The sequence below is a fragment of the Manis pentadactyla genome, assembly GCF_030020395.1.
Source record: "Manis pentadactyla isolate mManPen7 chromosome 15 unlocalized genomic scaffold, mManPen7.hap1 SUPER_15_unloc_1, whole genome shotgun sequence".
NCBI lineage: Eukaryota > Metazoa > Chordata > Mammalia > Pholidota > Manidae > Manis > Manis pentadactyla.
This window is the reverse complement of record NW_026644588.1, coordinates 3,031,437-3,054,614: the sequence shown is the minus strand read 5'-3', so window position 1 is coordinate 3,054,614 and position 23,178 is coordinate 3,031,437. Positions and strand designations below refer to the sequence as shown.

The 23,178-nt window shown below is 59.5% G+C and overlaps 3 protein-coding genes and 1 long non-coding RNA gene across 6 annotated transcripts; 1 reads left to right on the top strand and 3 right to left on the bottom strand.

The window, feature by feature from the left end:
* Positions 1 to 38: 38 nt before the first annotated feature.
* LOC118924450 (uncharacterized) lies at positions 39 to 1,314 on the top strand. The gene is made up of 2 exons (XR_005029609.2): positions 39 to 218; positions 1,129 to 1,314. It is a non-coding gene; the product is annotated as an uncharacterized LOC118924450 (long non-coding RNA).
* Positions 1,315 to 1,318: 4 nt separating this feature from the next.
* On the bottom strand, positions 1,319 to 10,273 carry TNNT1 (troponin T1, slow skeletal type). 2 transcript variants are annotated; one of them, XM_036909256.2, is made up of 12 exons: positions 10,248 to 10,273; positions 10,020 to 10,046; positions 9,758 to 9,790; positions 8,937 to 8,958; positions 6,869 to 6,932; positions 6,460 to 6,576; positions 6,142 to 6,219; positions 4,356 to 4,469; positions 4,023 to 4,132; positions 2,384 to 2,474; positions 2,238 to 2,278; positions 1,319 to 1,446 (listed from the first exon to the last, which is right to left on the bottom strand). In XM_036909256.2, exons 6-12 carry the CDS (start codon positions 6,556 to 6,558, stop codon positions 1,401 to 1,403), a joined length of 579 nt encoding a protein of 192 aa, XP_036765151.2. In that variant the 5' UTR covers positions 6,559 to 6,576; positions 6,869 to 6,932; positions 8,937 to 8,958; positions 9,758 to 9,790; positions 10,020 to 10,046; positions 10,248 to 10,273; the 3' UTR covers positions 1,319 to 1,400. The 2 variants fall into 2 exon arrangements, with proteins under 2 accessions (XP_036765151.2, XP_036765153.2); XM_036909258.2 differs by lacking the exons at positions 9,758 to 9,790; positions 10,248 to 10,273.
* Positions 10,274 to 13,459: 3,186 nt separating this feature from the next.
* TNNI3 (troponin I3, cardiac type) lies at positions 13,460 to 16,690 on the bottom strand. The gene is made up of 8 exons (XM_036909259.2): positions 16,552 to 16,690; positions 16,242 to 16,254; positions 16,019 to 16,102; positions 15,598 to 15,639; positions 15,203 to 15,334; positions 14,751 to 14,840; positions 14,063 to 14,239; positions 13,460 to 13,597 (listed from the first exon to the last, which is right to left on the bottom strand). Exons 1-8 carry the CDS (start codon positions 16,560 to 16,562, stop codon positions 13,514 to 13,516), a joined length of 633 nt encoding a protein of 210 aa, XP_036765154.1. The 5' UTR covers positions 16,563 to 16,690; the 3' UTR covers positions 13,460 to 13,513.
* Positions 16,691 to 17,231: 541 nt separating this feature from the next.
* On the bottom strand, positions 17,232 to 22,829 carry DNAAF3 (dynein axonemal assembly factor 3). 2 transcript variants are annotated; one of them, XM_036909254.2, is made up of 12 exons: positions 22,709 to 22,829; positions 22,524 to 22,612; positions 22,122 to 22,264; positions 21,655 to 21,748; positions 20,235 to 20,392; positions 19,789 to 19,971; positions 19,562 to 19,687; positions 19,344 to 19,466; positions 18,969 to 19,098; positions 18,246 to 18,360; positions 18,037 to 18,111; positions 17,232 to 17,952 (listed from the first exon to the last, which is right to left on the bottom strand). In XM_036909254.2, the coding sequence occupies exons 2-12, from the start codon at positions 22,606 to 22,608 to the stop codon at positions 17,580 to 17,582; spliced, it is 1,605 nt and encodes a 534-aa protein (XP_036765149.2). In that variant the 5' UTR covers positions 22,609 to 22,612; positions 22,709 to 22,829; the 3' UTR covers positions 17,232 to 17,579. The 2 variants fall into 2 exon arrangements, with proteins under 2 accessions (XP_036765149.2, XP_036765150.2); XM_036909255.2 differs by having other exon boundaries at positions 18,246 to 18,357.
* Positions 22,830 to 23,178: the final 349 nt, after the last annotated feature.

Genomic DNA, 23,178 nt, shown 5'->3' with positions numbered 1-23,178 from the left:
GGCCCTCGATCTGCCCCGAGGCACGCTGGGAAGTCCGCAGCCCGGAGGCGGTGAACGACCTCTCCTGAGGGAGGGCATTTACCTGAGAACGCTGGGAAATGGAGTCTCTGGGATGGAGGCAGGCGCCACGGCATGGGGGGGAAATGTGGAGCCCCTCCGCACCGCCCCCATCTCCCGTCACAAGGGGAAACTGACTCGGCAGCCCGGCGGCCTGAAAGGTACAGCTCGAATTTTTCCACCATCATTCTTCTCGCCCTGTGGTTTATCTGTGTTGAGACTTTTTTTTCTGTTCCTTCCAACTAGAAATAAGCTCCAGGAGGACAGGTGTTTTTGTCTTTTGTGTGCTCTCTTGGTACCGAGCGCCTAAAAGGAGCTTAATAGTACGCGATCGAGAACAGATTTAGAGTAAATCGATTAATGGATTCCCTAGGTCGTGGGAAACACCATGGCATCATGGGAAATCGAGTCCGCAACCCGGAAATCACTCGAGACGATTCCCGTTCCCGCCTCCTTGGGTGACCGCCCAGCGCATGCTGGGAGATAAAAATCCCCCGTACAAAGGACATGGCACTCGGCCAAACAGCCCCCGGGCACGCTGGGAAACGTAGTCCACAGGACCACGCCCCCAGAAACTCCTAGGCAGAGCCCCAACGCACCCCAAGAAATCAATCTCAAAGGCAAGTCTGTGGGTAAAATTGTAACACTTCCAGAACATCTCGCCTGGCTTTAGTACATCTGCGTATCAATAGGCGTTCAGAGGTGGAAAGTACGGCTTTAGTGCATTTGCATCATTCCTCATGGGTGGAGAGACGTTCATCTCCATATCAATGCATAATTACCTGGGTCAGGAGGACTTTTCTGTACCTGAGAGGTGACGGGGAGGGCCGGTTTTCTGCTGCTGGAGCAGGAGAGATGGTCCGGACTGCAGTTTTGTAATAAACGGGTTTTAAACTTTATTTCTCCCTTTGACTGATTTCGGTTTTTACTTCTGGATTGTTCCCACCTTTTGACTCTTGTGGAAAATGCTGTCAACAGTTGCGCACGAGATCATGTGGACGTACGTTTTCAGTTCTAGTCTAGGAGTGGCACTGCTGGATCTTACAGTAACTTTGTATTTGCCTTTTTCAGGAACCGGCGGGAGATTTTCCAAAGTGGCTGCCCCATTTCACATCACCCCCAGCTGTGTGTGAGGGCGCACCTCGACAGAGCATGGCAATGATTGTTGAAGATTCTCCAGCAAGAGCGAGTTGGTGATGTCAGTTAACCCATGAGAGGCTAGCTGTGTGTTAATAGTAATAAAATCAAAGAACTCGGTGCATGCCTGCAGGGGGAGCATTTATTTCAAGTCACTGTTGGGACAAACAGTCCAGTGGCTCCCAGTGGGCCATGGCTCCAGGCCCTCACTTCCAGCGGCCTCCGACGCGGCCCTTCCCTGCCCCCTTCCGGCTGTGGGAGAAGGGGGTGTCAGGAAGAAGAGGTTTTCTCGGCCTCTGGGATGTCCTCCTACCCCAGCCCCTGCCCTTGGTCCTCAATTCAGTAAGTCCACCCCCAAAATAAACCCTCCATCCCCACCAGAAAAGACAGGAAATGCACTCTCATAGGGAGCTGGGATTTGTGGGTGAATTCGGGCTGTTCCTGTGGTGCTGATAAATGTTTGCAAGTACAGGGGCTGGAGGAAGGGAGGGATGAGGTACTGAGAGCAGGTAACATGCCAGAGGGCAAAGGCTGGGGCAAAAGAGACAGAAAATGGGAGAGAGACAGAGCAGGACAGAGAGAGAACGGATGAGTCGAGAGCAGAGAGAGGGAGGGAAGGAGGCTGGGGAGACAGCACCGGGAGAGAGTTACAGCTGGGTTTCCCCGCCTTGGCACTGTGACATCTGAGGTCCACCCCTTCCTGGGGGTGGGCGCCAGCACCCTCGCCTCTACACCCTAGGTGCCAACCACACCCCCAGGTGTGACAACCAAACCTGTCCCAGTCATTGCCCACTGTCTGGGGGGTGGGGGGGAAGTCACCCCGCCTGCCCTGAGAATCGTTGACTTAGAGGGACATGGAAACAGGACAGACAGACGGCAGGCAGAAAGAGAGTGAGGAGGTCCTGAGAACGAGGGGCAAAGACAGAGAACCGGGCAGGGGTCAAGAGGGGATGAGGGGCCGAAACCCGCAGAGTGGGGGGCGGTGAGCAGGAAGGAGAGACCCCAAGAGCCAGAGGGAGGGGCACGGGGGGGGTCACACTTACAACTTCTGGGCGTGGCTGATACGGTTGTACAGCACATTGATCTGTGGAGGTGAGAGGATGATGCTCGGAAAGCTGGGGGGCAGGCCCCCCCACCGCCCTCCTCCAGCCCCAGCCCAGCCGGGGCCTCCCGCTGAGATGGGCCTCACCTCGTATTTCTGCTGTTTCAGCTTCTCCATCAGGTCAAACTTCTCGGACTCCAGCTGGTGGATCCAATCGGACAGCTCCTGGGCCTTGTCCCTGGCAGGGCAGAAGGGCTGTCAAGGCCGGGCCGGGCGGGCCCTGGGCCGAGGCTGAGGGGACTGTCCAAAGACACACGGCTCATCTCTGAGTCTGGCGGTATTGGTGCCACTTGGTTAATACCTGAGGCCAAACTATTCAAAGTGAACTGAGGCAAATGGTTTTTCAATCTCTGCCCGCTGTCTCTCCGTCCTATTTTCCTGAGGGAGAATGAGGTCCTGCGTAAGGACCCAGGCTCCGAGTCAGGGAGCGCTGGTGCACATCCCAGTTCTGTCATTCTCTGGGGTGCGACTATAGCCAAGTAACTTCTAGGATCCTGTTTCCCTCTCCAAAAAGTCTAAAAGTGAAACGGTGAAAGAGAATGGCTGGCTGCCTGCTCAATGTCGTTTCCTTCCCTAAAAACGGAACTTTTTACAATTCTGTGAAAAACTCATCTCCGCAGCCTGCCGCAAAGGCAGGGGTTGCCAATCCATGAAAGTAGGTCACTGGGTGAGTCTTCCAGGAAAGCCTTGGGGACTTTTCCCTTGCAACCTCCTTCTGCTGCTTGGATGTGATGGCTGGATCCCCAGCAGCCATACTGGCCAGTGGCCATATTTTCAGGATGGAAATATTGGGCTGAAAGTGGTGGAGCAAAAACATGGGAGTCTGAATCTCTAATGATTTGTGGAGTTGCCATACCAGAGGTGGCCTGCCTACTTTCAGATTTCTTCGACGTGACAAAATAAACCTCTGTATTTTAGTCTGCTATAGTCAGATCTCTTTACTAGAGGCTACATGTATTATTAACTGATAGACAATCTATAGCACTGAGCAGTTGTAGAATAACAATGCATGCAAAGTGCCTGGCACATAGCAAACATTCAATAAAGCTCATTGTTACTATTCATTTGATGATTACTAGCATTATTATTTATTTATTTATTGTTTTTATTTTTTTATTATTTCATTTTATTTATTATTATCAGCATTCCTTGTTTTCTTCTGCTAGCTAATGGCTTTCAAATGCTAGACTGCCCGGGTTAACCGTGTCTCTCTGGGTGGTGGAAGTCTCTGACTTTATGAGCCAGGTCCCGGGCCAGACAATGCCAAGACAGACAAGGCCCCTTAAGGAAAAGCCCTCTGGTGGCTTCCAGTGAGATGCTGGCTGACCTGGGAATGGGAGGCGAGGTGGGAGACAGTCCCATGGGGCAGAGACTCCACTGGGACTGTCTCCCAGCATGTTTGGCTTTGATTCAGACAAGAGCTGGGGCCCGCCTGAGTTCCCAGGGGATATCAATACATCGATATAAGCTCTTAAATTTTGGTTAGCCATGTTGTCTGGCTTTCCACCGCATTACATCCCAGATTGTATGGGTCATGATACCCACAAAACCGGGTCCTGTATCAGTGACACAGTCTCAGAGGAGACAACAGGAGCCCAGAGACAGGAGGCACCTGCCGCGAGTCACAGGGCCAGGGCTCGGACCTGGACTTCCGCCCTTCCGGATCCGAAGGACGGTCCCTCTGTCTCCCCGTCCCCCCGCCGTCCCGGGCCCCCACCCCACCTACCGTAGCTGCTCCTCTCCCATGTGGTCGATGTTCAGGGGCTTTTTCCGCTCGGACAGGATGCGCACTTTAGTTTCGCGCCCCGTCTGGCGCTTACCCCGCTTCTGCTCGGCCTGAGGTAGGAGGGGGCATCGTGAACTGGGGGACAGATCCTCTGGACGGCTCCCCGTGTTAGGACCAGGGGTGTGTGCTCCCAGGGGCCCAGGGCCCCTCCTCCCCGGGACCCGGGCCTCCGGCCCCCTCGCCCAGCCCCGTCCTCCATGGGGAGGGAAGTCCACGACCTCTGTTGCCTCCTCCTGGGAACTCAGACCTCAGGCCCCAGCAGGCTGTACTCACCTTGACCAGGTAACCCCCAAAATGGGCCCCCATGTTGGACAGAACCTTCTTCTTTTTCGCATCGTCCTCAGCTCGCTTCTTGGCCTCTTCCTCTTCCTTCCTCATCTTCTCCTCCTGAGGAGAGAAAGGGGTCAATCCCAAGGTCTCCCCTGCCCACTGGGTGGGGAGGAGGCCTGAGATGGAGGTGGGGGAGGGGCCTCGGTTCTGTGTTGAGGGAAGGGGGTGTCAGTCAGGACCAAAGCATGGGAGACAGAGTATCAGAACAGGGGAAGGTGGGAAGGTCCCCTCCTGGCCCTCCCAGGCCTGCCTGCCTGACAGGCTGCAAGTCTTTGCCCCTCTCTGGGCTTTAACACCCTCCCCCCAAAAGCTAAAATGGGAGAGGGATGTGCTTGCTTTTTCTGCTCACCTCCCACCAACCTGAAATGGCCAACTGTGAACTTCGCTGTGTGACCTCAGGGCACTCACCCTCTCTGCTCCGTAGTCTCATGAGACAAGAATGACTGTCCTCAGAAGGTCAAGGAGAGTAACTGGGGCTAAGAGTGTGGGGCATGGGCCACTGAAGATGCTGATGGCCTTGAGCCTGAGGTAGGGATTCTAGAATGTCTAGCAAAGGCCTCACCATGTCCCAGAAAGTCTGCATTGCGTGTTTCTGAAATAAGGCTTTTCCAAACTGAACAAGACCCCTCCCGACTGATGAGGTGAGCATGACAGCTTCGGCATGTCCAGCATTTCCCACCTGAGCTAGTTTCCTATTGCTGCTGTAAGGTGCGAACTCAGCGGCTTAAAGCTATGCAGGGTCATTATCTTACAGACCTGCAGGCCAGAAGTCTGACACGGGCCTTACTGGTCAAAATCTAAGTGTGACAGGGCTGGTTCCCCCTGGAGGCTCAAGGGAAGAATTCACCCCTTTGCCTTTTCTAGCATCTAGGGGCTGCCTGCATCGCTTGGCTTTTGGCCCCTTCTACTATCTTCAAAGCCAGCAGAGTAGCATCATCCGATCCAGGGTCAGCTCCCACCTCAAGATCCTTAACTCAATCACACGTGCACAGTCCCTCTGCCATGTAAGGGGACAGATTCATAGACCCTGGGAATTAGGATATGAACATCTTTGGGAGACCAGCGCCTTGCCTATCACACCACTCTAACTATTCTTTAAAAGTGGTTCAAGTGGACCATTCCTTGATGTCAAGGTGGGTCACGTTTCCAAGGCCTACGTCAATGGACACATTCTAACCAGTCTCCCCAGTTAGCCAGGGATTTTCTCCACGGGGGACGGGCAAATGATCTGAACACATCCTAGGGTCACACAGGACACAAAGAAAAGGGGATCTTAAGCCAGGCTGCTGGCAGCCATTGCTATGCCTGCCTGAGAATGGGGTGTCCAGTGGGGTGGCCATTCTGGTTTGCCTGGGATTGATGGGATGCAGGATTATCAGGGCTCAGACCAGGAAGGTCCCAGACAAACTGGGATTGCACGGGTCACCCCTGTGTCCACAGACAGACAGGCTGAGGGGTAACAGGAAGAGCTGGGTCTTCACGTTTCTGAGCGATGATTCGGGTGCCTGAAGCAAGCCCTGCCCTAGACCTGGTAGTTACACCAGCCAACAAAATCCTCTTTCTGATGAATCCAGCTGGAGTTGGGGATTCTAGCCCTCCAGCAGGGAGGTCCTTGAATAACACAGCGTGGACTTTCTTGGGATCACAGAGGGGGTCACAAAGGGGAACGCAAGTATCCAGCTCAAGAAGCCGTAGGTGGGCTGCCCGGGGAGGGGAGGGGGGCACCCACCGCCAGCTTCGCCTGCCGCTCCCGCTCCTTCTCCGTCCGGAAGCGCTGTTGTTCGGCCCTCTCGGCCCGGCGCCGCTCCTGGGGGTGAGAGAAGAACGGAGGGATGCCGGGACCACCACGCGCCCCGGAGGCCCTCCCCAGAGGAGGCCGACAGCGGAGGGGGCGCGTCCGCGCGTGGCCACCGACTCGGGGGGACTCCCCAAAGCTGCGGCCTTGGGGTCTGTGCTGGACGGGCACGACTCTCCGTGTCTCCCAAGACCCACAGGATAAAACGGGGTGCGGGAAGAACTCGGGGGACCCCCGCCTCCCCAGACTCACAATACGCTCTTTCAACCCAATGAGCTCCTCTTCCTCCTTCTTCCGCTGCTCGAAATGCACGTCGATGAGCGTCTGCAGCTCCAGCAGGTCTTTCTCCATGCGTTTCCGGTGGATGTCCTGGGGGGCACAGGGCGGGATCCCCGTCGTTCGCAGGGGCCAAGCTCTCCGCGCCCAGGGAACGTCCGGAGGGGGAGCCCTTGGCAGCAAGAACCCGCGGGCCTGAGCTCCCCGGGACGGGATGGGATTCCAGCGTGGACACAGCAAAGCGCCGCGTTCTGACGCTGGCGGCCAGTGAGGACGGAGTTCCCGGTGGGAGCGGCGCGGGCGCCTTTCCCAGGGGCCCGGGGGCCGCGGAGGGCTGGCAGCCCTGCCCGGGGACCGGGACGGGGACGGGAAGCCTGTCACTCACATCGAAGTCCACTCGCTCCCCTTCTGGGATCTTGGGAGGGATCAGTGGAGGTACCACGGGGCGGCTGGGTGACAGAAAAGGCAGGCTGTGAGCGGTGGGATGTCCCCGATTGACTCCAGGGCTGCGCCCACCGACAGGGCCACCAGCCACACGCGGTTCTGGGCGCCTGAACCGGGGCTGGTCCGAGTGGAGACGGGCTGTCCCTAAACACACGCGCGGGATTTCGAAGCCTGGGTTCACACAAAAGTACGTAAAATATTCCACTAATAATGTTGTATGATGGTTCTATGTTGAAATGATGACCTTTCGGATATAACAGGTCGAGTGAAATGTGCTATTAAGGTTAATTTTACCTGTTTTGTTATACTTTTTAAAATGCAGCTAGTACCAAAAAAAATGTAAAGCTCACTTGTGTGGCTTGCATTGTATTTGTCTGAGGGGGTGCGGCTCTGTCAGCCCTCTGCCCTCCCCTTGATTTCCTGCCCTGGCACTCCAGCTTTTCTCTCCTACTTGGTGTTTCTTGATTTGCTTTCCACCTCTCTGGCTGTCCCATCTCTGTCTCTCTTCCCCAGAGAGCCCTTCAAAGAGTTCTGTCGTTCTATTCACTCATAGGACACTCGTGACCCATGTCACTCACTCCTGTGACTTCGGTCACCATCAATCACTGAGGATGTGCTAACTCCCTTTCCAGCCCGGACACTTTCCTAATCGTAGACTCAAGGTAACAGACGCCTCCTGCACATTTTCTGCCTCCCTGACAGCACGCCCCACCTGAGCCCATTGGCTTCTCCAAGATGGAGGTGGCAGATGCTCCACCCACGTGGGTCCCCAGACCAGACCCCTGGCAGCTGTCCCCACCGCCTCTGTCCCCTCCTTCCAACAGCTCACTAGTGCCCAGGTCCTGCCCGCTTTGCGTGGGACTCTGTCGGCTCCCTCCTTTCCACGCCCCTGGCCCAGCTCAGGCCGTGTGCTGTGCCCTCTCCCTGAGCTTCCATGCCAGCCTCACCCCTGGCCTCCTGCCCTCTTTCTATTCATCTTCCTTCGTGACTTCAGAGGAGCATTTCTAACACCCACAGCTAACTCTTAAGACAAAGTCCAGGCAACCCAGCCTGGCATACAAAGCCCCTCTCCATCTGGCCCCCCCAGCCAACCCCGCCAATACCTTGTCCCTCACAAGACATGAACCACGTGTCATGGCTCCCCGGCCACATCATGTGCCTTCGAGCTCCTGGGCTTTGCACCTGCTGTTCCCTCTGCCTGCAATGCCCTTCCCCTGATGGGCTCCTCCTGCGGGCTTCCTTCCTCCAACAAGTCTTCCCTGACCTTGAAGCACAGCTGTCCTGACCCCCTGTGCCCTCTCACCCAGATCGGATCCTGTGCCTTCTGCTCAAAACCCTTCCGTGGCTCCCCACGACCCGGCCCCACAGCCCCGCCCTGTCTTGCTCACCGCCGTACACCAGTCGCAGTGAAGTTCACACCACTGCCCATACTGACCCAGACCATTTTTGCTTCTAGGTTTTTTTCTCAGACTCGATTCCTGCCTCCAGGCATCTCCAAGCTCTGGCCCCAGTGTCACCTCCTCCAGGACCCTCCCCTCCACGAGCACTCTCAGGGCCCTGCTGTCTGCCTAGTACAGGATCCTCATCATCACAGTGACCCGCACCTGTGTCTGGGCCCTGAAAGACCAGCCTAGACCCAGCCCCTCAGGCACCCCACGGTTCTCTCCTCTACAGTATCCCTAAGTATCCCTAATCCGGGCTCCAGCTAGCCAGCCCCTCCTCCCTCTCCCCGCCCGGAAGCCTTCCTTGGGTACCCAGGGCAAGCACAGGGCCTTCCTCTGCCCTGTCATCACTGTATCTGGGTCTGCTTCACCAACAGAGGAGACAGGGTTTGGCTCGCTGAGCACAGTGGCAAGTTCTCTGCAAGAGTTTGCTGAAAGGAGGACTCACGGACGGTCCTTCCCTCTGCTTCAGGTTCCCTGCCCTCTTTCTTTGCCTTTCTTGCACCTTATTTCTGGGGGCATATTTAGGAGGACATGGTTGGGACCGCCCAGCCCCCAGGATCTCACCTTGGTTTGGGGCGCTCCTCTTCTGATGGGGGGATACAAAGAGATAATTAGCAAGAGTTCATAGGGGTGGGCCTGACACATCCCGAGGGGGAACCCCCCCAAGCCTCAGCCCCCCACGAGCCCAGATGCCTCCTCCTGCTGCTCCGGGAAAGGGGTATGGAGGGAGAGAAGAGGAGAAGGGAAATCAGGATGGACGTAGGAGACAGAGGATCACACGCGTCAGATATACATTCAGGACTGGTATGGGGATCCCCTTCCCACTTCTCTGGGAGCCCAGGGGTCCAAACCCCCAGAACGCTCTCCTTCTACATACCCAGAGCTCCTGCCCGCTTCCATCCAGACCAGCAGTGCAGGGCCCCAAACCCTCTCCTCATCCAGGAGACCCAGGCCTCCCAGGACCGTGTCCCTGGCCCCACCCCCTTGGGGACACAGGAATCCAGACCCCCAGTGCTAGCCCCTTCTGCAACCCAGGCCCCAACCTTTGAATGTATATGAAGGAGAAAAATAACAGACAGGGTAGGGGGCGAACATGGGGAGGGGTGCCTCTCCGCAAACATCCAACCCTTCTAAAGTTTTCCTCCAGGCTGGGGAAGAAGGCTTGGGTGTCGGTCCCTTTAAGAAGGAAGGGAATGGGTTAACGCCGCCGCGCGGCCATTTCCCTTCGTGGCCACCAGAGGGCGCGCAGGCTCTCGGGGCTTAAAGGGCCGGGACTGGGGCGGGTTAGGGGCGCGCAGGGAGTCCTGGCCCAGGACAGGGCCCGAGGATTCGGGGGTCCCTCGGCCCCCGAAATCGGTCTCGGGAAGCTAAGCAGCCGTGGTTACCTCGCTCTGCCACCGGCTCCGGCTCCTCGGGGGCTGGGCAGGAGGCAGGAGGAGAAGCGGGGCTTGGCGAGCGGGGTGGGGGCAGCGGCCACGCCGGGGGCGGGGCGGGGAGAGAGAGGAGGGTGCGGGGGGAGAGCGGAGAGGCGGTCAGCGGGACGGCAGCCGGGGCCCGGGGGCCGCCCTCCCCGCCCCCCGCCCGCCGCCCCCGCCCCGCCCCCGGCCGGCCCGCGGCCCGCTCCGGACGGCGGGGACCGGGCCTCACCTTCCTCCTCCTCGGCAGCCTCCTCTTCTGGAAGGGGGGAGAGGGCGTTAGAGCGGCGGGGGCTTCCGGAGGTGGGGGCGGCCGCGGCCCGGGACGACGCTCAGCCGGCTCGGACCCGGAGGGGCGTCGGCCGGGGCGCCTCCACCCGCTCCCCGGAAGGGCCCCAGGGTCCGCGGCGGGTCCGCGGCGCGTCCCCAAGCACCCGGGGCCGGCCCGGTCCCCACTCACCTTCGGGCTGCTCCCTGGGCACACGGGGGTGGGGGGAGGAAGGAGGGGAGAGTTAGACGCGTGGGAGGGGGGGTCTCCACTTCTCCAGGCCCCCGCGCCCCCGCCGGCATCACTCACTCCTCATACTCTTGCTCCTCCGCGTCTGACATCCTGCTGTGACCTAAGGACAGCGGAGAACACGCGGCGTGGGCTGGGGGCCCGAGGGAGGGGGCTGGGGGCCCGGGTTCCTGGGTCCGAGGTGGAAGGGCTGCGTGCTAGGGCTCCTGGATCCGAGGGAGGGGGCTGGGGGCCCGGACTCCTGGGTCCGAGGGAGGGGGCTGCGGGCCCGGACTCCTGGGTCCGAGGGAGGGGGCTGGGGGCCCGGACTCCTGGGTCCGAGGGAGGGGGCTGCGGGCCCGGACTCCTGGGTCCGAGGGAGGGGGCTGCGGGCCCGGACTCCTGGGTCCGAGGGAGGGGGCTGGGGGCCCGGACTCCTGGGTCCGAGGGAGGGGGCTGCGGGCCCGGACTCCTGGGTCCGAGGGAGGGGGCTGCGGGCCCGGACTCCTGGGTCCGAGGGAGGGGGCTGGGGGCCCGGACTCCTGGGTCCGAGGGAGGGGGCTGCGGGCCCGGACTCCTGGGTCCGAGGGAGGGGGCTGGGGGCCCGGACTCCTGGGTCCGAGGGAGGGGGCTGGGGGCCCGGGCTCCTGGGTCCGAGGGAGGAGGGCTGCGGGCCTGGACTCCTGTGTCCGAGGGAGGGGGCTGCGGGCCCGGACTCCTGGTCCGAGGGAGGGGGGCTGGGGGCTGGGCTCCTGGGTGCGAGGGGGAGGGCTGGGGCCTGGACTCCTGGGTCCGAGGGAGGGGGCTGGGGGCCTGGGCTCCTGGCTCTGAAGGAGGAGGGGCTGGGACAGGAGGACCGGCATCGGGAGGTGTGGCCTGGGCGCGGCCCCAGAGCTGCAGCCTCTGCCTGCCCCCGCCTCCCACAGCTGTCCTCTTTTGTCTTATGACATGTCCATGGGAACCTGATCTGAGCTGGGATTAGGAGAAGGTATTTGCGCAGGGACTGTGGCCTGAAGACAATGGCCGCCCCACCCCCAAAGGCTATTTCAGGGGGATGTCATAGATGGTGAAACAGGCCGTTTCCTAAGGGATGAAGGAGGGGGCTCCTGGGAGTCGGTCACACCGCCCCTCTCCCGCCCACCCACCCCTGCCCTCTGGCTGGTTGTCTTCCCACCTGTCTCCTCCTCCACCCCTCACCCGGAGCCGTGGAGGGGGCAGGGCGCATCAAGAGCAGCCGGGGCCACAGACCTCATCCTGACCCCTTAACACTTAAGACTCCCCAATCTCTGAGCTCCCCCATGTCCCAAGGTGCACAGGTTAAGAGCAGCCCAAGTTCCAACACCCACAGACCCTGGGACCACACCTTACAATGCCCCTGCTTTCTGGGGACAAGCAAGTCCTCGTATGTCCAGAGTTTGACTCCCCAGTTCTTGATACTCCAGATTCTGGGCTCAGACACCCTAAGATCTTAACCCCCTCAGTCTTGACATCTCCTAAATTCTGAAACTTCAAGATCATGAGACCTCGTAATCTGGATACCCAAACTTAAAAGACCCAACTCAGGATACCCCAAATCATAATACTACAAATTCTGACCCCTCCATTAAGACCCCAGATCCTGAGACCCCAATTCCTAAATCCTCGGATTCTGAGACACCACACTCTCTCTTGACTCCCAGACTTGATATCTAAGTCCAGATGACCCCCATTCTTGAGATTCCCTGACTCAAACCTCCCGGGTCTGAGGTGTTATGTTCTGGGACACTGAAACCCAGCACCTCCCACCAGTTCTCTAACCCCCACATCCTAATACGTAATACCATCCTAAGTACCCGTAAAGTCTGACCCTCCTGAACTCCCAGATCTTCATTGTTGTGCCCCGTCCACCCCCACAGCTCTTCTGCACACCCCTCACATCTCCAATCCCCTTGTCTTCCTCCCCCAAGGACACCATCCCTGGGGACTGGAGGGGCGGGGGGGGGGCGCTTACCTAAGGCTGGGTCTGCAGAGGCAGTAAACGGTGGGCAGAGCCTTGCCGGGCGGGCTGAAGCACCCTGGGTTTATAAGCGCAGGCCCAGCCCCGCCCCACAGGGAGGGAGGGCAGAGAATTCCTTTCCCCAAACCGGAGTCCCTGCTCAGAGGCTGCCCTGCCCCCACTCTGCTCCACCTTCAGGATCCCCGCACCTCCTGGGTGCCCGAGACCCCTCCTCCACCTCTGCCAGGAACCCAAAGCTGGGTCAGGCTGCTGGGAACCTCAGTGCGCCCCACATCCCTTACAACACTGGGCTTTGCAGTCCCTGGGCTGAGCACACAGTAGGTCTGGGAGACTGCTGATTGACAAGAGGGTACTGGGGACACGTTCTGTGGGTGTTGCTCCCTTTTTGTATCTCTGGGCTTCCATCTCTCAGACCCTATTCCTCTGTCTCTCCTTTGTCTCTGTGACTCTTCACCTCTGTATGTGTCCCTGCTTCTCAGTCTACCCCCCTGCCCATCTCTCTGTCTCCCCCTCCCCACCCCCAACCCCTTTGTCTGCCACCAGGATTCCATCCTGGTGACAACAGGCACTAAAGTGGGGAAGCAGGTGTGTGCAGGGGGAGGGGAAGGGTGGGGACCGGCTGCGCGACCTCACACACCCCCCACCCCCCACCCCGTTCCCTTTGACACTGATCCCTCTTCCCCCTTCCCAACCAAGCCATGACCTTGAGCTCTAGGGGAGACAGCCTTGGAGAGCCGGAGTCCTCAACCCTCTGTGTCATTCACTGCCTGCTGTCTCGTTTCAGATGTTTCTGCCTATTTCCCAGGGGTTCTCTTTGGGTCTCAGTGCCTCCCTCCGAATCGTCTGTTTTTGTCTCTGCGTCTCCACGGGTGCCCTTGTGTATCTGCCTCTAAGTGTCTGTCTATGGGTGTTTGTGATCCCATTTCTGTCTTTTTGGCCCTGTATCCATATCTCTATCCTTCTAGGTCTTTCCAGGGTCTCTCTCCATGTCTCTGTCTCTGTGTGTCTCTCCTTGGGCCTTGGCCTCGGCATCTCTGTGCAACGTCGCTGGAGCAGAGGAGCCAAGGATGCCCAGTAGTGGGACCCCAGCTCTGCTCCAGATGTGGGACTCTGGGGGCCCCACCTCAGTTGTCTCGTCTGTCTCACACCTAAGGCCCCAGGTAGTAGACACGCAGCCATGCCCAGCTCAGAAAGAAGCTTTATTCCTCAGGGCCAGGGCGGTGGACAGGCAGGCTCAGCCCTCAAACTTCTTCTTGCGACCCTCCATTCCGCTCAGTGCATCGATGTTCTTGCGCCAGTCTCCCACCTCCCGGTTTTCCTGGAGTTATGGGATCAGAGGTGAGAGTCTCCTCCTGCTCTGCAGTCTCTCAAATATTCTCCACCTGCCATTCAGCCGGCTGGGCAGCTCTGCTATGAATGCACGACCTCCGATCTGGTTCTGAAGCACTTCCTTTCTCTCTCACGCACTTCCGGTCTCCCGCAAGCGCTGCCTCTGGCCCTCTTGCACCTCTTCCTAGTACAGTCCCTGTCTTCCCCTTCGGGTCCTGCTCTCTCCTGCACTGCTTTTCTCTCATGCACGTCCTCATTCCTTGCTACTTCCTGTCACCCCAGATGCACTTCTTGTCTCCCTCTTGCATTTTCTGTGCTGCTCCCCGTACTTCCTGTTGAGGACCCCCTACCAGCGTCTTCTCCCCACGCCTCCAAGGGCCATCTGCTAAGGCCCTAGGGTTGTTGCCCCCAGACGCCGTCCTCGGCCGCCTTTCCTGGCTCTAGCCTCACTCACCTTCTCTGTGTCCTCCTTCTTCACCTGCTTGAGGTGGGCCCGCAGGTCCAAGGACTCCTTCGCCCTGGCCCCCAGCAGCGCCTGCATCATGGCATCCGCGGAGATCCGCACCCTCCGCAGGGTGGGCCGCTTGAATTTGCCTCGAAGGTCGAAGATCTTCTGGGTCAGATCTGCAATCTGGGGCGGCCATTAGCGGGAAGTGGAGACCCCTCCCTCTGCTTCCCCGTCGCCCCACCCTTGCACCCTACGCCTCCCTCCTGTCCCTCCCCAGGTCTCATCGAGGCTCTCCGTCACTCAGACTCCCACCGCCTTCAGGACAAAGTCCAAGCTCCTAGGCCTGGGACGGGATCTGCTCCAGCCTCGCCCCTGAAGGCCACCACCGCCTCCTGGGCAGGCTGCACGCATCTCAGTTCCCTGGCACATGGGTTCAGTTACCAACACTTGGTGCTCCAGCCACATATTCCACAGATATTTTTTCTGATTTCTCACCTCCTGCTTTTCCTCTGCTTTGAACTGCTTTCCCTGACCCCAGGGTACTTATCCGTCTGCCCCCTCCCTGCCAGACCCACAGAGTGGTCCTGCATCTCCTGTCCCTGCAGCCACAGGCACTGCAAGAGGTCAGGCTGAGACCACAGCCCCAGCCATTGCATCCTTCCCTAAGAGGCCCAGACTGCCCAGCGCCTCCCACCTCCGTGATGTTCTTGGTGACTTTCGCCTCCACGTCGTATCTCTCCTCATCCACTTTGTCCACGCGGGCATGCAGCTGTCGGCACAAGTCCTAGTGGAGGAACGCAGTGTGTGTGTTGGGGAGAAAGCTGGGGACCCTGACTCCTGGATCTATGGGAAGAGGAGCTCGCAGCCTAGATAAGCCGGGTTCTGGGGAACTTGGAACAGAGGATGCTAGGAGCCAGGAGTCCCGACAATCTGACAGAATTTGGGCTGGAGGAACCAACCTCTAGGTTTTGTGACTGAGCAGCTGCAGCCACATTTCTGAATTCCCGAGGATAAGGCTTAGGAGTTTGGATCCCAAGGTTCTGAGTATTTGAGGACAGTAGGGCCTCTGAGTCCCAAGGATGCAAGACAGGACACTAGGAACCACTGACCCGCGGCTGGGCGGGAGTCCGGGATTAGAGCCGGTACCTGCAGCTCCGCGAAGCCCAGCCCGGCCAGCTCCAGAGGCTGGCAGCGCGTGCTCAGAGCTCGCCCCTTTTCCCCACGCCGCTCCTCCGCCTCCCGCTCCAGCTCCTGCTTCGCAATCTGCAGCATCAGGGTCTGTGGAGGGAAGGAGGGACCGCAGCCCACACGGGTAGCGAGATGAAGACCGAGCAGCGCAGGGAAGCCGCCTCCGCCGGGCTCCGCCCTCTAGTCACAGAAACCCGCCCCGTCAAGGTTGGTGTCCATTACTCCAAGGCCCTACCCCTCTAGACTACGGGAATCCCTGCCAAAGCCCCGCCCACTCACGGACTGAGGCCCCGCCCCAACTTTAAAGCTCCGCCCCGATGACATCATGGCGCCCTCTCCAGGCTCATCCGCACCTTCAGCTGCAGTTTTCTCGAGGCGGAGATCTTAGACTTTTTCTGCCGGGGTGAGATGGAGCAGGGAAGGATCAGAGAGGGTTCCGAAGGTGGGTGGTGGGAGGGGCTTCATAGCCCGCCCCCTCAAACCAGGTTCAATACGGGCCCACCTCCAACTCCCGCCCCTAGTCTACAGGAAGCCACGCCCGCTATCCCATCCACCAATCCGACCTCCGACTCCGGCTAGGCACCGCCCATCATCCACTAAGCATTCGTAGTTCCCAAGGGCAACGGAACTCCGCCCACCGGCCATTCTCCGATCGAGCCGGCCCTCTGCGAAACTCCGCCCCTAATTCCCCTCATCCGCCAGGACTCCGTTTACAAAGCCCCGCCCCAATCTGAGGTTCTGGCCACGCCCCCGAAGGCCCTGCCCCGCCCTCACCTTGGCGTGCGGCTCCGTGGCGTAGGCGCGATAGTTGGAGGAGCGGCGTCGGATCGGCGGGGGCGCGGGGGCCGGGCTCCCCGCCTGGGGTTAGGGGGACAGAGCCAAGTCAGCACCGGGACCCCGGCGCCTCTGCGTGCCGCCTCCCAGGGCGCAGTCTCTGCCCAGGCCCTCCCTGCAGCGCCCTCCCAGCCACGCGGGCCTGGCCCACGCCCGCTCTCACCGCGTCGTCGCTCCTAGAGGGACAGAAACCAGGAGAGGGGGGTTACGTGTGCCTGCGTCTGTCCAGTCGGTCAGAAGGGACCCCAGAGTCCCCTCTGACCGAGAGGCCGGCCGGACAGCTACCCCTTCCTCAGGTCCTAGGGCCTGATTCTCATCCTCTTACCTCTTTCCGACACCCGGGAGTCCTGCCCCACCGCCCTTCTCAGGCCAGGTGTCCAGCCTCGCAGCTCTCACCCCCTCAGGGCTGCAAGGATCGCCCCACCTCCCACTGTCTCGGGCCTCTGGAGTCCGGGTACCCGCGGTGCACTCACTTGTCGGTCATGCTGACCCTCAGGCCTGGAGCTACAGGAGGCGGAGAAGGGGCGAGAGACTCTGCGAGGGTCCGTGAGGGGGCGTCCCTGGTGACCTTGAAGGTCCCTGGGACTTCAAGACTTCAGTCTCTTCCAAGCTACTCAAGCCCCACTGAGGACACTGAGATAAAGGGTGAGGACCGAGACTAAATATACTGCTGTTCCCTCCTCCCCCTGCCCAGAATGCGAGATAACAGGGCGCGTGAGGGGTGGGGTGGGCCATGCTCCAGCTGGATCGCCCCTCCACCCTGCCTGCCAGGAATCTGACCCCTGGCTCCCTCCGACCTAGGAGTCCAGGCCTCCAGCCCCCGCCTCAGACCCAGAAGCAGCCCATCTCCACCCCCACCCGCATCCCCGCTTCGTCCCTGGAGGGTCTGGGCCCCATCCCCTCACTAAGTCCCGGTTTCCGTGAGGGCTACAGCTCTATCATTTTTGCCTTCTTACGGTCAGTTTCAATACCCCAAACCTCTTGGCCACTCAGTAAATTGTGGTGACATTTAGGATCCAGGTGTGGGATGCCCAGGCTCTCAAACAACAGCAGAGAGAAATCCACCCCTAGTCCACTTGAAAAACCAGACATTGGGTCCCGGTTCTCCTTTCTTGGCCACCTGGCCCCTCCCCTCTTCCACCCCAGGAGATACGAAAGACACACGAACACACGGAGAAGGGGACCCAGCTCTTTACTTGGGCCGCGTAGGTGCTGACCACCCCAGAGGAGCAGACTCCCCCAACCACCAGTTAGGAATGGGACATCTGGGGACAAGGGGGTCATGCAGAGGGCCTGAGGCCCGGGACAGGACCTCTAGGCTGCGTGTAGTCTCAGGACTGGGATGGCGAACTCTGGGGAGAACAATCTAGAATTCCAGGAATAGAGAATCTCAGAAATGGAATCAAAGTCTAGCAACAACCCTGGGGCTGAGTGAGTATGATGAGTATGACAGCGTGTAATTCTGGAGGCGGGTGCTGATTCCAGGACCTGACTTTAGAAGTCAGAGCTGGGGAGCGCGGGCCCTGGGGGTCTGACTGCCTGTGGGAGGAGCCAGAACTTCTGACTGTGAAGCTTGTGACTCTGACGGCAGCTTGACCGGCTCAGAGGTTGGGGCCGGGCCTTGGGGAGGCTGGGTCAGGTCCTCATGGGGCCGATTCCTGGCTTCAAGGGGCGGGGCCGGAGCCTCAGGGGGCGGAGTCCCGGACTCCCCCGCAGGGTCAGTGAGGCGGTGAGCATCCTCGGACTTGCAGAAGCGTGCCAAGGTCTCCGAGGGCCTGGCCTGGGTGTGGGGGGCGAAACCAGCCTTCTGAGCTAGCTCCGCAACCCGAGCAGAGAAGCCCTGCAGCTGCTCAGGCCGCAGGTCCACCAGGTACCTGAACCGGGAAGCGGCGTGTTAGGGGACCTGGTTTTCAGCCCCCAGCCTGTAAGTTCCCTGCCCTGCCCTTCCACCGGCTCACTGGGCAAGTTCCACAATCAGGCGTCCTCCGGGGGCCACGCACTCCCCGAGCTCAGGGCTGAGAAGATGAACCATCCTGCGGAGAGAAAAGGGGAGGCCTGAGCTCAGATTTTCAGGTCCTGGGGAGTTGGGACTGGGGCCCTGGACTCCCGCGTCTGAGGGTGGTAGGGCTGGGAGAGGGAAGTCTGGGACCCTTCGAGGTCCTCGTACCCGCAGGCCGCGTAGAGAAGCTGGAACCGCCCCTTGTAGCAGCTCTTGTGGTTGAGAGTCTGGGCCGAACCGAGGGGCAGGAAGTAGATAGTGAAGGATTCCAGGCCCAGGGCTGCTGGGGAAGACTGGCAGAGTTAGGCAGACACACAGGGCTTGCAATAACACTCTTTGTCCGTCTTGAGGCCCTTACATATCCTTCGCTTTGGATGGATTTTTGGAATATTTTGAGAAGGTGGGCCCAGAGGCAGGACAGGCAACAGAGACTCAAGAGAGGGAAAGAGAATGGGCGGCCCATGGCCACACAAGGCATCCACACACCTGGGGAGGGGCAGCCTGGGGGGTGGTTGGATGGGGGCAGGCCCAGATTTGGGGAGAGGTCTCTCCAAAGGTAAGCTGGGACCCAAGCACTTCTTAGAATGTTCTCGGCTTCTCTGCAGGGAGGATAGAATTTTACTATTGGAATTCATAATGCTAAGAATGGCGTCAGGATTTAGGAGAGGGAGAGAAATACGAAGAGAGAAAAAGAGAAGTAATTTCAGGAAGGGGAGGTCACTTGTCCAGGCATTCGAAACTGTATTAGGACACGCTCGGACTTGAAATACCTGGAGCCTGAGCCGGGGATGGGAGGAGCCTGGGTCCCACTCTCGCCCGGAGTATGTGTCCGCGTTTATCACCTGAACCCGGCTTCCCCCAACCAAGGCGAGAGCTGAGTCCCTCGCTTACCGGGCTCCGGGCTTCCGTCCCTGCTGCTTTGCACCTGCTCGGGGTCTCCCTGGGCGGCTCTCGGGCGCCCCCAGGCGGCCGTCTCCCGGAACATCTCCGTCACGTTGTGCTGGGTGATCTCGCCCGCGGTCTGGGGGAGGGTCGTGGCCAGACTCTGGGCCTCTCCGCGCCGGCAGGAAGGGGCTTAGAGAACCACCCCTGCCCCAGCCCTCCCCCCAAACTAGCTGGACGGCGAGCTTGGATTTCCAGACTGGGTTAGTTAGTAGGGAGGGGCGGGGCCTGTTACTTGGATGGAAAGGCCACACCGAAAAGGTGCGGGGCACGGGGTGCGGGGGAGGGCTCCTCCCGCCTCCAGCCCCAACTCCAGCCACACACCTTGACCGGCTGTCCGCTGCTGGTCCTCAGGAGGCTCTCGTCGTCCGCTTCGATACCGAAGGCCACGAAGGGCCCCGTAGCGATGTCCCCCCAATACCCACGCGCAGCCACGCGCTCCCCGCGCTGGGGAAGCAGAAAAGCGGGTGAAGGCTATGTTGGGGACCCCTGCTCTGAGTCCCCGGAAAGAAGAGTGGCCAGGGAAGGTAGTGGACACGCACATGGCTCAGGAGGCGCCCGGACGCCAAGGTCCGGTTGGGCACGTGGTAGGCGCTGGAGTCTCTGAGTTCAAAGGCAACGCCGGTGTCCCTCCAACGCCGGAATTCGCAGGTGTGGATGACTCGGGCCTGGGGTGGGGGGAGGAAGGAGAGACCCGTCAGCGAATCTGGCATATGGGCCACCAGCCCCTCCTCTGTCGCACCCAGGGCCGGGGCTCCAGCGCCTTCACCCCACGGTCGTGCAGCTTCATGTGCAGGTCCCAGTCACTGACGCCGCGCCGGGCGTCGTAGCGGGAGCCCAGATAGTGGCGCAGCCGCGAGTCCCAGAGGCGGCTCATGGGGAAGGCCTGGGGCCCCTTCTCCCCGCCAGCCCAGAAGCGGAATATGGCCTCCAGGGTGTCGCGCTCGCGGAACTGCGGGGCCAGGCATGCGTGGGGAGAGAGGAGGAAGAGGAGGCTGCAGGGAGACCAGCTTCTACTCGACCCTCCCTTCCATCCCAGATGAAGAAACTGAGGCTCCGAGTAGAAGCCACCCGCTAGGCCAAATCCCACAGTGGGAGCTGGGGAGCCAGGGTTCGAACTCCCGAGCCCCCAGCCCACTCCACCAGCGCAAACCCTTCTGGACTGCCCGTTTCCATTCTTCCCGCGGCCATCCAGATTCAGGGCAGTGACGGCACCTTGAGGGCGCCCAGGCTGAGCCAGGGCAGCTGCTCCACCAGTCTGTCGGGCTCCGGGACCAGGCGCGCCAGGCGGTCGGCCTGAGTGCGCACGAAGGCGGCCACCGGGGGGCGCAGCAGCGCGTTCCCCCACACCTCCAGGAAGGTCTCGCTCTTCTCTGCAGGGGTGGCGCGAGAGAATGGGCGGGGGAGGGGGGTGCATAGGGGTGAGCGCAAAAGTGAGACCTGCGGATGACGCACACCCCCTTTAAAGTAATCCTATTTCACGGTCCTATGAGCATAACGGACCCGGCAAACTCCCCTCCCATCCCAGTAACGAGACGAGAATAACAAGAATAACACACACCTAACCTAGATGTCCTCGCCTCTTCCTTCCCACAGGTAACCCCAGTCCTGAATTTCATGTTTACGTTTATATATATATATATATAGAGAGAGAGAGAGAGAGAGAGAGGGAGGGAGGGAGGGAGGGAGAGGTAGATGGAGAATTATGTGTGTTAAAATGTATTAGTGATAAGTTGTTTCATTTTAGTTGTTCAAGAACCTTGTAATAGACAACTAGATACCCTTGGTTAGATAGGTTAGATTCATTCTACTTGTTTAAGCCCTTTACAAGGTACTGTGAAATCTATGCCGTGTATTCTGAATGCCCTGGGCCATTAATGACAGCTACCATCCATAATCATGAGAAGAAAAATCGCTAAGATGTACTAAATCCATACCATAAGCCAGAAGCTATGATTTTTTTTCCCCCACAAGAACTTTAGGATCCCCATTTTACAACTGTAGAAACTTAGTCCCAGAAAGGAGTAGGTACTAGCCTAAGGTCACACAGCAAGCAGAGTTCAGAATTTGAACACAGACTTGCCTCAGTCCAGACTTTGCTCTAAGCACTCAGCTGAAGTTGTTACTGGGAAATGACCACTTTCTACCTCCCACCCAAGTCCTTCTCCCCCTCCTCCTTTGTCTCACCTCCAAGGCTGCCTTCCCAAGGCCGACTCCTGGGATTCACACCTCTAACTGGGAAGGCTCAGGCCTGGGGGAGGCCATGGGCAGGACTGAGCTCAGGCAACCCTCCCCACCTCTGGGGGACTCACTACCTCTCAGGGAGCCCCTTGATCTCTTTTGGCCCTCTCCTGCAGTAGGAGGTGTTAAATGACCCCACTGTGTCATCATGCACTGTGCTGAGAGTTTTATGTAGGTTTTCTCCTGGAATTCTCTCAACAGCTCTAGGAGGAAGTATATTTGACCCTATTTTAACAGGTGAAAAAACTTGAGGCTCCATTGCTGCCAAACAGGTGGGCCAGTGAGGAACTAGAGAACATGACCAAAATGTTTAACGGCACCACTGAGATGTCAGAATCCCTGCAGGGAGAGAGGAGGGGCTGGGGACCAGCATGCGTGGGTCCTTACAACTGACCTTGCAGCCCCATCTTCTCAGGGTCCTCCAGCGCGAGACTGAAGATCAGCATGTGTCGGGCCACAGCTTCCAGGTTATTCTCCAGCACATAGAACTGGAAGGATGGACGGGAGAGAATGATTCTGAGATCTGTGTCCCTGGCTCCTAGGAGACCAGGGGATGGGGGACCTCAGCCCCCTCCTTCCACAGGACCCAGGAGTCCCGTACGCTAGCCTCCCCCCTTCAAACACAGGAGTCTGGGCGTTCAGAACTTTCCTCCCCACCTCTACCCAGGAGACTGGTCCTTAGCTCTTCCTTCCACTTGAGTCCAGGAATCCCCAGCCCCAGCTCCCAAGAGGCTGGGTCCCCAGCTTCCACTTCCCTCAGACCTAGAAATCCAGGTCCTCAGCCTCCCCCCTTCAAGGACTCAAGAATCTGGGCTTCCATCTTCATCTTCCTCCGTCTGAGACCCCAGAATCCCAGCTCACGTGGAACCTCCTTCGCGGCCAGAGCGCTGCCCGAGCCAGGGTCCGCAGCAGGTGCCGCCCATCCACGGAGCCCAGCAGCAGCACGTGCAACTCGGGGGTCCCGTGCTCTGTGTGGCCCGGTGAGTCTGGATCCACAGGAGGACCTGGCAGGATGACAGCGGCTGCGGTAGGTGGCCTGGAGAGCGCCCCCTGCAACCGCCCCCAGCACGGTGGACTACAGCTCCCAGCAGGACTCGATCCCTGGTCAAGATTCCCAGGCGAGCAGAGCCGCTAACGTTCCGTGACTCGTGGTCAGCAGGGGAGCCATCTGGGACCCGTGGGTGGGGTGGGGGGCGCCCCGCCGTTGGAGCCTCAGAGAACCGCAGCCACCGAGTCAGACGTGGTCCCGGCTGGGGGACTCACTCTCAGCCTGCAGGTCCAGCGCTGGGGACAGGCCCCACCAGGACACGGAGCCGAAGCCCGCGCCCGAGCCTGCGGGTGTGGTCATCGCCCTGCGGGACAGACATCCTGCGAATCCCAGTCTCCGCGTCACCCCTCCATTCCCTCTGACCGCCCGACTACTCGCCCCTTCCGAGACACTCCCTCACCTTAATCCTGGCAAAAACCCCGGGCCGCACCCTCCCTCCCGACTGGGTCTGCGCGGAGCTCGCTTGCCGAGTCCGACTGCTCCCTGTGGCCCCGCCCTCTTCGACCAATCAGCCAATGGGAGTATGCGGGCTGGTATCGCCGAGATCAATTGGCCGACGAGAGAGAGCAGGACTTCCCCTAGATGAACTTTTTGCCAATGGGAGCGCGGAGGGGAGACTACCTAGCACGAAAGGAGAGCGTGCGGACGCGGTTGTCATGACGACGGCGCTAGCGGAGAAGGGGCGGGGCCTAAAAAGGCTGGGGCGGAGCCTGGGCGGTTCACATTTCTGAAATGGGGACGGTTCCAGTTTACTTCAACGGAAAAGAATTGCGATTCATCCAAATTAAAGTGAGGTGGCCTAGACCTTAAACTACAGACCTCTGTGACCCCTTTCCCCCTTACACGCTGGCTCTGCCACTCAGGGCTTCT